This window comes from Scyliorhinus torazame, chromosome 21, assembly GCF_047496885.1.
Source record: "Scyliorhinus torazame isolate Kashiwa2021f chromosome 21, sScyTor2.1, whole genome shotgun sequence".
NCBI lineage: Eukaryota > Metazoa > Chordata > Chondrichthyes > Carcharhiniformes > Scyliorhinidae > Scyliorhinus > Scyliorhinus torazame.
In genome coordinates, this window is record NC_092727.1 from 35,302,635 (window position 1) to 35,315,237 (window position 12,603).

The 12,603-nt window shown below is 45.8% G+C and overlaps 1 protein-coding gene across 5 annotated transcripts in view; it reads left to right on the forward strand.

Annotated features, from left to right (window-relative positions):
• Positions 1-12,603, forward strand: part of LOC140398251 (cystathionine beta-synthase-like protein) — a 96,727-nt gene that overhangs the window by 65,616 nt on the left and 18,508 nt on the right. For 3 of the 5 annotated variants that reach the window (XM_072486689.1, XM_072486690.1, XM_072486692.1), the window contains 3 exons: positions 6,880-6,948; positions 9,439-9,573; positions 11,939-12,047. In XM_072486689.1, coding sequence (XP_072342790.1) covers positions 6,880-6,948; positions 9,439-9,573; positions 11,939-12,047 — 313 coding nt within the window. The remainder of the gene's footprint in view (positions 1-6,879; positions 6,949-9,438; positions 9,574-11,938; positions 12,048-12,603) is intronic. The other 2 variants (XM_072486691.1, XM_072486693.1) reach the window with 1 other exon arrangement.

Consider the following 12,603-nt stretch of genomic DNA (forward strand, 5'->3'; position numbering starts at 1 on the left):
TAATATTTTCTACCATGTGCTGGACTGCTTTCTCATGGGTCAGGGCGGTGACTGCGGGGCTGGCCAAATCAAGTCCAAATAAATACTCGGTACCCTTCATGGGTCGTCCGGTCATGAGGGTATGGGGGGTATATCCTGTTGAGCTCGACACTGTGTTCCTAATAAATATCAGTGTGAATGGGAGCACTGTGTCCCATGTTATATTGTGCTGCTGCACCATTTTCCTAAGGGTGGCCTTTAGTGTCCGATTCATGCGCTCCACAATGCCGCTGGACTGCGGGTGATAGGCAATGTGGAACTTTTGTTTAATCCCAAATATCGTCATCACATTTTTCATGACCCTTCCTGTAAAGTGGGAACCTTGGTCCGACTCAATACTACGGGGGAGTCCTCATCTCGTAAAAATTTGCTCTGTAAAGATCTTCGCCATGGACTTGGCTGTGTTTGTTCTCGAGGGAAACGCTTTGACCCATTTTGTAAATGTGTCTGTCACCACTAACACATCCTTGTATCCATTTCTGCAGGGAGGAGGGGACCAATATAATCCAATTGAAGGTTTGTCCATGGGCCATTTACAGGACGGGTGTGTCGTAGCTGGGCTTTTTTCACTTACCTATCGGGGTTGTTTTGAGCACAAATTAAACAGTTTTTGACGTAATGGGATACGTCGGTTTTCAAATCAGGCCACCAGCAGAGGGGTCTGAGGTGGGCAAGGCTGGATTCGATCCCTTGGTGTCCATGTCTGTCATGGAACTTATGAATTATCTCATTCCTGTCCTGGGTGGGGACGACATAAATTCTATCTTTTAAAACGATTCCCTCATGGACCGTCAATGAATTTCTAAACTTTTCGTAGGGATCTGGGAAGTTTCCTTTCAAAATCTCCTTTAATGCTTCGTCTTCTTTTTGTGCCTGGGCTAGGTCTGGATGGTGGTCTGTGAGACCTGAACTGCGTGTACTGGGGCACCTTCAGGGGGTTGCCAAAAGTGACCATGTCGTGAGCCTGCCTTCGCTAGGGCGTCAGCTTTCACGTTACCGGGTGGGGAGGAACGATGGTGACTTCTTACTTTAACAATGCCATATTTCCTGCCTTTAGCTGTCTGAAGGATATGTTTGAGCAATGGGGCCGAGGGTAGAGGTTTTCCGTTGGCAGAAATAATCCTCTCGATTCCCACAAGGGTAGGAATTCTGTTAGGCTGTTGCAGACGTGCAAACTGTCCGAATATATGTCTGCAGGGGTCGGGAATGAATCGGGGTGCGGGACAATGTAAGCAATGGCTGCTAATTCGGCCGCCTGCGAACCTAAGTGTCCAGGCAACTTTAAAGCTATCTCTTCTAAAGCGCATCCCTGCGCGTCCTCTACACAAATACCACAGCCTGTTATCCTTTTTCCCTCAAGGACTGTGGAGGAGCCATCTACGTAAATTCTCAGTGCTTTGTCTGTGGGCTGGGGTCCGATACCTGTCTTTCTTGGTACCGACTGGAGTCCCTGTCTCAACATGGTCTCGGGACTCGTGGCAACGATGGGGGCGGCTAGGGGAGTCACTTTGTTCAATTCTCTGTTGTCGATGGTCAGTCGCCATGATCCATCGGGTTTTCTTACTGGCCAAATCGGGGCATTATTTGTCGATGCGGCGGGTCGAATCATGCCTTGATTCAATAAACTTTAAATTACCTTGGCTATCTCTCCCTCGGCTTGCTGGGGGAAGCCATACTGTTTCTGGGGCTTGGGATCGGGACCTGTAATGTTTACTATTCATGGGATTTTGCCGCAGTCGTGCTTGTGCTGGGCAAATGCTGCCTTATGTCTTTTCAAGACCTCTCTAACCGCTTTATCTGTGGTAATGGTTTGTGGATCAAACCAGTACTCTCCTACTGAGCTGATTCTATGGGCATAATCTCCTACTGTGAGCGTGGCGGGGGCTCGCGCTGCTCTAGCCATTTTCCATATGCATTGGTTGACTAGGTCGAATGAAAGGTTGTGTGCTCTCATGAAATCGATGCCTAGGATGTGTTATGCTGCCTGGGGAAAGTCTACTAAAACAACCAAATGTTTTGTCCTAATATTACCGAGCTGTACGTCCACAGGGGCTGTCATGTGTCCCTGCTGGAGGTGACCTGTAAAGCCACTGAGGGTAATGGTGTCTGTAGTGGGCCATATCTCTTTCTGGTACATGATGGAGGAGTTTAATGTGGTTCGGGACCCTCCTGTATCCCAAAGGAACTCTACGGGGTGTCCCCGGACTGTGCCTGAAACGACCGGTCTTCCGGACTTATCCCAAAGGGTATCGCAGACCCAAGTTAGGGAGCCCGAACACCGTCAGTCCGTGCCATTCATGGCCGAATTATCTGGTCGGGCACTAACGCTGTGGATGGGTCTGGTATTGGTTCTGGGGGGGGTGGGGGGGGGGGGGGTGTTTGGTGTTTGGGTGTTGATTCCTTTGCTGCTTCGGGGGGGAGCTTGACATTCTCGGGCGTAATGTCCTTTCTGTCCACAGTTATAACATTTTTGTGTCTTGGGGTGCGGCGCTGTACCTCTGCCTTAATTTACCCATGTGGGGTCTTGGTGTGCCCTTACTCGATTCATTGTGGCATCTACTCTCTCCTGCTCTGTCTTTTTCTGTACAGACTGTTCCCAATCTCTGGACAATCGTTTTTTAGAACCTACACTACATTGTGTGCTGGGTCTGAGGGGTCGTAACTGGCTCATGCCTTCTGCCCTGCCTCTGTGGCATGGGATACTAACTGTATTTACCCTATTGTCTGCTGATAAATGGGTGCGAGCTAACTCACCAAATACAGCAGTAAAATGGATCCAAAGGCGTCCAGCAAACACTGTTGGATGCTCTCCCTTTTTCTGCCTGCACCGGTTGAGTCCGTCTACCGGATCTCCTCTGTTATATCCTATGGCGTCTAAAATGGCCGTTTTCATTTCTTGGAGGCTACCTCCTCCTACATTTTGTGGGTCGAGAAGGGCTGAACTAACTGAGGGGTCTAAGCACATAACTATGAGCTTAACCTGTTCCGACTCGTCTAAACCATACATGAGGGTTTGTTGTTTCACTAACTCGAAAAAGTGATGTGGGTCCGATGTGGGGTGGAAATTATCTATCTTCTCGCGGAGGCAGCTCGGTGATGTAGTGGTTAGCATTGCTGCCTACAGCACTGAGGACCCGGGTTCAAATTCCAGCTCTGGGTCACAGTCCGTGTGGAGTTTGCACATTCTCCCCATGACTGCGTGGGTTTCACCCCCACAACCCAAAGATGTGCAGAAAGGTGGATTGGCCACGCTAAATTGTCTATTAATCTGGAAAAAAATAATTGGGTACTCTGAATTTTTTTTAAAATCTATCTTCTCGCGGGCATCTCGTAACTGGGTGATAGATAATGGCATGGTGTACACAAAATTGGGTTGGCCTTCCGTGGTAACCCTGCGCTGTGTGGTAATGGGGTTCATTGGGTTGGGTGCTGCCTATGCAGTCAGTGGTGCGGGTGCTTTTCTTTTCGGGGCCTGGGGGCCTCTATTTTGATTCTCGGTCTCGCTTACGTACCGTTGGGCCGTTTCATTGAGTTCCTGCCAATCGGGGCCTTCTTGGTCTAGCTGTGGGCCAAAGGTGTCTCTAAACCCATTTTGAACTGATAGCAGGGATTGCAACTTTGCAATTTGCTACCTGCATTTGGCATGATCCACCAAACTCTGCCTCTGTTCCGTGGTGGAACTGTGGAGTGCTCGGAGGGCTGCCTTTAGATCATCGCACTGTTTCTTTAACTGTTGTACCTGATTCTCTATCTCTTCTCGGACCATTACAACACGTTGTGTGTCCTGGTAGGCCTTATCGTACTGGATTTGGAAGCTGCTAAGGTGGGCGAGACAGGGTTGATGTGCCCTCTTGACATCATCCATTTCCTTGTCCTTCGCCGCCAACTGCTCCCGGAGCTGTACATTTAATCTCTCGCTTTCATTTAAATCTCCCTCTCTACTTTTCTCCTTCTCAAGCTGCTTGCGGAGCATCCTCACGACCTCCTCTGTGCCTCGCAATTGTGCCAGACAGGACACGATTGCCATCGGCTTACGAACCTGAGTCAAACTCTTTTTATGGATCTCGGTCAGGCTGTCCCACCAAGTCTGTCCTATGCTGCCAGGACCTGTCTCTTCATTTGGGCAAAATTCGCACCACAGGGGCCATCCTTTCCCTTTTAGGCAGCTCCTAAGCTCTGTTCTGATCTATTATTTGCTGTGACCTCGGGCTCTTCTGGATGCAGAAGGCGTTCCATTGCCTTCATGGCCATCCCTACAATTACTTCTGTCTCCCGGAAATTTGGAACAAGGGGGAGTAAAGCGGTGGTGCAAACATGGGTACGGCTCAATCTATTTTCCGGTTTACGCAACTCCCGAAAGTTTCACGCAACAAAATCTATCGAGTTTACCTTATATCCCTTTGTTAGTGCGCATGCAAATTACACACTTCCGAATTCTGGAGGTTTGATCAATACTGGTTTCGCTTGTGGTTTCTTTTACTTTGCTCATTGGGATTCCAATTCAAATGCTTTTGTGGGTTCTCTCGGAGTGACACAGTCATTTCTGCGTCGAGTCCCGTCAGATGTCGCCAATAACTGTTGTGCTTTCTTTTACTTGTCTTTTCTGTGGCTCTGTTCCAATTATGGCAATCAGTGAATTTGCCCTTCTTTCTGGGTTATCTATGTCCTAATGCTTAGAGTCGCCAGGTATCAAATGATACCACCACAAGTTTCAACTGGCTATCGATCAAAGAGCCAAACACCAGTTAGTTAGTTCAAGGTCAAGGGTACTTTATTTACACACAATTAGTCATACAACATAAACACTACTAGTTAACTACACCTATCGACTAAGACAACCTGTACTTAACTTCGGGCACCCGGTTTATGTCAGAAAACAGTGGCCGCTGTTCAATTCTGGATCTCTCGGGTTCAAAGAAGTAACTGCTGCTCAGCTGGGCTCATCCGTCTGGTAGCGAGCATTGAACTTGGACTCGCTTCTGGTGTTGCTACACTTAGCGATGGCCGTGACCAGGGTACCAGGACCAAGAGAGAGCGAACATATGGTGAACTCTTCTTCTTATACTTGGGGTTTTTCCCGCTCTTTTGGGCGGTCCTTCGATTTGGGCCCCACTAATTGCGTGATCCCTGATCACTCTGTTCAATTGCTTAGCCAATAAGTGGGCAGGGATCTGGATGGCTGGACGTGTCCAAAGCGGTCACTGACCCCGTTGTTTGCGTTTCTCTTGAACAGGGAGTGGCGCTGAAATGCTTGAGTACCAGTCCTTTGTTTTGGTGAAAATGGGCCATCAAATGCTAATCGGCCCCATTAAAATGCTAATTGGATGGAGTTTCGATACCGTCTGGACTTCTTGCTTACGAATATGCATTTCAGGCTCTGAGCCTGCCTGAGTCTTGGCTTGTCCATTTTACCCACCAGGCTTTGCGAGTTTCTCTGTACTGAGTTGGAAGTGGCCATCCCAGATGGCTACACTTCTCCTATTCTAACTGGCGAGTGAAGAATGAATGGTTCTTTCAAATTATTCAAACGAGAAGAATAGATTTCACACTTTTGAACTTCCAGTATTGAGGAACACAAGCTGAGCGTAGACTAGCATGAGCTACTCTGTCCCAGAGGTGAAATAGCAGGAACCCCTCTGTCATGATATGCAAACATGCAGCTAATGAAAATATAGACTAGGACACAACCAATGAGCAGTCAGGAAACTCAGGGGTGGTATCTCGCTATAAAAGGGATGAGGCACTCACACCCAGCCTCTTTCCACAGACCAACATCTACAGAGTGAGCCAGGGTGCATCCTCAGTATCACACCCCAGCACGTGGCTTAGAGCAAGGCTGGTTCAATTAGACTGTTACTACACTTAGATGAGCAGAGAGTCAAACTCATTGAGAACTGTGCTAATAGTTCACTAAAACACATTGAACTCACTTCAAAGTCTGGAGCATCTTTTACTCAAAACTGCATCAAGTGGCAGCTTGTGTTATTCCATATTACATAACACAACACCCTCCAGTTTTTCACCACTCTCTGTGGAGAGTTACCTGACCAACAGCTGTTCAAGGTACCTGATTGTATTTATATTGTCCGAAGTGTAGGGAGGCATTAGTGCAGAGATATCACCGCAAAACAGTGAAGCCTGTCAGAATTCCATTCAGAGTAATCTAGCAGCAAGCCATGAGCAGAGAAGTCGACCTTTTAGCACAGATGATGCCAATATTTGATCTTAACATCTTGAAGCAAGTAAGAGATCATTCTGAGGTTCAGGGAAGAGGAAGTTTAAGAAGGAAGTTGTGTATTGGGCTGAATTTAAACTTGGGTAACTAACAGTCATGGGATATCTTGGAGTCTCCGGGAGTATAAAGATAAATCCCCTCAATGCTCAGAAGAAAACACAAGGAGATTTTCTGATAATCTCCCCTGTGCATGCAAGGCATTGCCGCTTTGCATTCTTGAAAGTATACAATACGTTTGAATGGCATGGTGGCACAGTGGTTATCTCTGATGTCTCATAGTGCCAGGGACCAGGCTTCCATTCCAGCCTTGGGTGACTGTCTGTCCGTAGTTCAATCTTACCGCCTGCCATTGGTGCGTGTTGGAAGGATTTGCCAGTTGTTACTCAACCTGTTTGGTGGCTTTATAAATACAGTAAAGTTTAGCAGGATTGATAAAAATATTTCAATGAAAAGATTACATAAAATTATTGACATTTGGGAAGCTTTTTGATGACATTTTAGTAACAACCTAAGGAAAATCATCCAGCGTTGAGCATATATGCTTGCATTTTTGAAAATTAACTGTGGATTTCTATTAATTTGTTCTTCAACTTGCACTAACATAGGTCAAAATTCCTCAGTGACCATTGGATGGAAGAGAAAGGATTCCTCACGGCAGAGTGTAATCAAGAGAGGTACAGAATTAAAGTTAGCTGATTGGTTCTCCTATGTGCTGAGTATCCAATTCATTTTTACTAATTAAGGGGCAATTTAGAAATCAAACAATTCTTTGGAGGAACAGCACCTCATCTTCCAATTGGGCACGTTACAGCCTTCCCGACTTAACATTGAGTTCACCAACTTCAGACTGTGAAATCTCTTCTCCACCTTCACCCCATTTTTATTTCCATCAATTTATTTTCATTTCTTCCCCTGATACCTTTTTCTCTCACCATTATCTCCCCCCCCCCCCCCCCCCCCCCACACACACACACCCTACCCCACTAGGGCCATCTACTCCCTGTTTCCAATTGTTCTGGAACACAATGGTTACCTCTGATCTGCTATTAACACGTTCTGATCTCTTAATGCGCCACTATCAGCACCCTTCTTAGTCATTATCACCACCATTTAGATATCCTTTGCCTTTTTGTCCACAGTGGGTTCGATTTTCCCACCATGCCGGGTGAATCGCGTGAGAGTCCCAAATTAGGCTCCACGCTGGTAGTGCCAGGGTGCCCGGTTGGCAGTAACAGGGTACCAGGAGACCTGCCAGACTGTCAGTGCGAAGGCACCTGGTTGGCACTAACAGGGAACATGCCAGGCTGGCACATTGGTGGTGCCAAGGTTCCCGGTTGCCAGATTCACACTGCCATGAGTCAGAGCCTGGGGGGCCATGCCCATGAAACGGGAGGTGAGGGGTGTTTGAAGGGGCCAACAAAAGATTGGGGGGGGGGGGGGGGAGGGTGAAGGGACGGGTGTCCTGAAAGCAGGGTCCTGAAGGTGGGGGGTAGGGGGGTGGCAAATGTGTGTATATTGTGGCAGGATTTCAAAATGGTGCCCCATCTGTGAGGAGCTGGCCCTGCTGGTGAGCTCACTAAAAAAACCTCCTAAATGTGGCCATGCTGGGGAGAAACTCCTCAAGGCTCAAAGAAATGGCTTGGTTCCATTGAATCATGGTGTCAATCTCTTTTTTAAAAAATTTAGAGTATCCAATTCATTTTTACTAATTAAGGGCCAATTTAGCGTGGCAAGTCCAGTTAGCCTGCACATCTTTGGGTTGTGGGGGCGAAACCCACGCAGACAGAGGGAGAATGTGCAAACTCCAAACGGAGAGTGACCCAGAGCCGGGATTGAACCTGGGACCTCAGCGCCGTGAGGCAACAGGGCTAACCCACTGTGCCACTGTGCTGCCCAGTGGTGTTAATCTCGACACTGCAGCCACCGAGAAACACTCTGCCAAACACGCTCGAAACTGGACTTGGGAAAAACAATTTCCGGTGAATCACAGCCAACAACGTTGTCTAATTCCATCTATCGCTGGTCCTCTATCCAGCCCCATTGCTCCATGATCTCTCTCGCTCTGCATCCCCCCCGCCCCCCCTGCCCCCACACCCCCCCCGCCACACCGCCACAACAGTATAAATCTCATCCTACATCCAGTTCTCTCCAGCTTTGACAAAGAGTCAAAACGTTAGCTCCGTTCTCTCTCCACAGATGCTGTCAGACCTGCTGAGATTGTCCAGCATTTTCTGTTCTTGTTTCAAATTCTAGCATCCGCAGTAATTTGCTTTTATCCTAATTCTCTGTCTCACTTGTCAGGCAATTATAAACAGAAATTTGCACTCACCGTCAGAAGTAAATGTCTGAGGGAACAACTCCTCCACTGCAAAATTAGAGATAAGTTACTTCAATTGTCGATCTGAATAAAATATTGGCAGCTTTGCCAAATGTACATGTTCACGTGGTGTGGCCAATGTATCAGAACGTAAGGAGTCGCAATGGTTGCTAAATATTTGAAATGTAAATATTTATTTTTTATATTTTATGTGAATATTCTTACCATGCCTTATGAAGATAGATTAAACAGTTTTGGCTTACTGGAGTTTAGGAGAATGAGAGGAGATCTAATTGAGGAATGGAAGATGTAAAAAGGGTTGACAGGGTCGGCATAAAGCAGATGTTGTCCCTTGTTGGATATTCTAGCATGAGAGGCCAAGCAAGGTTTTAGGCTAAGTGGTGGATGATTTAAAACATAAATTAGGAGGAATTACTTCACCAAAAGGGACGTGAATCTGTGCAATTCTCCAGCTCAGAGTGCAGTGGATGCCGGAACATGAAACATGTATAGAGGAGCTAGATGGGTTTTTAAATAGTAGCAGGATGAAGACTAATGGTGAGTGGGCAGGAAGGTCGAGTCGAGGTGGCAATGAGATCAGTCATGATCTCAGTGAATGGCGGGTCAGGCTCGAGGGGCTGAATTGCCTATTCCTGCTTCAAGGACTTCTGTTCTTATAAACTTAGAGAGAGTTATTTGACCCAGCTAAATGATTTACACTTAAGGCCACTGTGAAGTATTCTAGAGACTACCAGAATTATATTTGGAGTGGCAGGGAGTTTTGCGATACATCATCTCAACTCTTTTATTAATTGAATTGACGCGTGGTTTCTTTTGGTCCTTGTAGCTGGTGGGGTGTACCGATTAATCAGATGAAGCTTCCCCCAACTCTGACTGTCCTTCCAACAATCACCTGTCAGGACATCATCCAGATTCTCAAAGCGAATAGCATGGACAATGCAGTGGTTGTTGACTCCAGTGGGTAGGCACTGTCCCAAGTATTAATTTGTGGTGAAACTGAGAATTTTATACCGAGGACCAATTAATTGCATCGCGTACATAGCTAAAGGATATTAGATGTGGATATGAAATTCCCAAAATCTGACATTCAGTTTCCTATTATTGTCTGCAACTACTTAAACATTCATATTTTGTGTATGACTAGATTTTTAAAATCCTTTTTTGAAATGCAACCTTTCAGTGAGAAAGACAATTAGGAGCATGCACTGTGGTTAATATTTAATTTGAGACATTGTTCAGTGCAGACTGGTCACTAACCTAGAACACCAATTAGAGTTGGTTCAAACGTAAATTCATTGAATAACTAAATTCCAAACAAAAACTTTTAAAGTTCTAAAGATACATTCCCTTTACTAGTAAATCATAGAATCATAGAATCCCAGCAGTGGATAAGGAGGCCATTCGGCCTATCGGGTCTGCACCAATTCTCTGAAAGAACACCCTAACTAGACCCACTCTCCCACCCTATCCCCGTAACCCAGTCACCCCAACTAATCTTTTGGACATTAAGGGGCAATTTAGCACAGCCAACCCATCTAACCTGCACAGCTTTGGACTGTGGGAGGAAATGGAAGTACCCGGAGGAAACCTACACAGACACGGGGAGAACGTGCAATCTTCACCTGAGGGAATGGTCAATTTTTTTCTTTCAAAACACCTTTGTTGCAGGTATTCATAGAACTGAGTTGATTAATTATATATAAAATAATTATATAATTTAAACATAACAGCAGATTTTCTATGGCAATATTTACATGGTGCATGGGGATCATAGAATCATAGAATTTACAGTGCAGAAGGAGGTCATTTGGCCCATCCAGTCTGCACTGGATCTTGGAAAGAGCATCCTACTTAAGCCCATGCCTCCACCCTATTCCTGTAACTCAGTAATACCACCTAACCTTTTTGGACACTAAGGGGCAATTTAGCATGGCCAATCCACCCAACCTTCACATCTTTGGACAGTGGGAGAAAACCGGAGCACTCGGAGGAAACCCACACAGGGAAAAAGTGCAAACTCCACACGGATAGTCATCCGAGGCCAGAATTGAGCTGTGATGTTGCAGTGCTAACCACTGTGCCACCAAGCCTCCCTAAATTTAACTGTTCCTGCTGGAAACAAAATGTTTTCCATTTGTTAGTTCCCCGTAACCCCATTGACTTGAGTGTAAAGGAAAATCTGGCATTGGAGTGCTTCACGAGGTTAAAGGTTTTGTTGTTGTTCAATCATAGAATCTAGAATCCTAAAGTGCAGAAGGAGGCCATTCAGACCATGGAGTCGTCACTGCCTCCGATAGAGTATTCTTCCTAGGCCCAATTGCCTACCATTTCCCTGTAACCCCAACTAATCTTTGGACATTAAGGGGCAATTTAGTGTGGCCAATTCACCTAAACTGCACATCTTTGTACTGTTTCGTTGCAAATCTACTCTGCCTCTCTTTGATCTTGCATCAAGTAGTAAACTTAAAACCATCTGTGAATGTCAGATTCATGTCACTACCTTCCTTTCTCCCTCAAATGTTAAGATTGCTTAGCATCCATAATTGACAATGATGTCTGGTTTACTGAACTTACTGTTTTAGATACAATGGTAGCACAGTGGTTAGCCCTGTTGCTTCACAGCACCAGGACCCAGGTCCAATTCCCGGCTTGGGTCACTGTCTGTGCGGAGCCTGCATGTTCACCCTGTGCCTGCGTGGGTTTCCTCCGGGTGCTCCGATTTCCTCCCACAAGTCCCGAAAGACGTGCCTGTTCGGTGAATAGGACATTCTGAATTCTCCCTCAGTGTACATGATCAAGCACCGGAGTGTGGCGACTAGGGGCTTTTCACAGTAACTTCATTGTAGTGTTAATGTAAACCTACTTGTCATACGAATAAAGATGATTATATTATCAGAAACAGATAGTCCACGGCTGAAAATATGTGCAGGAAAAATTATTCTGAACTTCGAAGCGATTGCTAAAATGACCTGATGATGATCTTTCCTCTTCTCTTTGATCGTTCCAAGTTAATTACAACTGCTGACCGTTGACCTTTGTCCCCCACCCCTCAGTCTGTAACTAACTTTCGAATCCCATAGCTTGCAAGACTGAAGGCAAAGTAGAAGGAATTGAGTTTGAGGCTGGTTTTTAACTTTGCAAAGACACAGAGGAATACTCATATGATTCAGCCAATATGTCCATTATACCACTGAATACATGAAATATTACACTGGTTGATTGTGGAAACATCAGGTACACCCAATATCGTTTGACAGCTTAATATCATTATTGATATTTTGACGGTTATGCAAATGGGTGATTATTGTTTTTTAATTTATCTGCAGCGTAATACTCGGTTTAGTCACTCTCGGGAATGTTATGTCGTCAGTTAAAGAAGATAAATTGCAGCTTACAGATCCAGTGTCCAAAATCATTTACCAGCAGTACAAAAAGGTAGGGAATTCTCTTTACAAACTAGATATGCACTTTGCAAGGTTGCAACTTATCCTGACAGTATATTGAGGAAATCAGTGTGGCTTCCAAAATAATGGCTAGCTACAGTTTTAATGCTGATTTATCTTTCACTTGACATGGTTCAAAAAATCTAATTTGAATTTAAAACTTGACAAATTACTAACATCTGGGGGCTTGTGCCAAAGTTGGGAGAGTGGTCTCACAGACTTGTTAAGCAGCAGCCTGACATAGGCATACTCACAGAATCATTACTTACAGACAATGTCCCAGACAGCACTATCACCATTCCTGGGTATATCCTGTCTCACCGGCAGGACAGACCCAGCCGTGGTGGCAGCACAGTGGTATACAATCGGGAAGGAGTTGTCCTGGGAGTCCTCAACATCGACTCTAGACCTCATGGTTTCAGGTTAAACATGGGCAAGGAAACATCCTGCTGATTACCACGTACCAGCCATCATCAGCTAATCAGTCAGTATTCCTCCACGTTGAACACCACTTGGAGGAATCACTGAGGGTGGCAAGGGCACAGAAT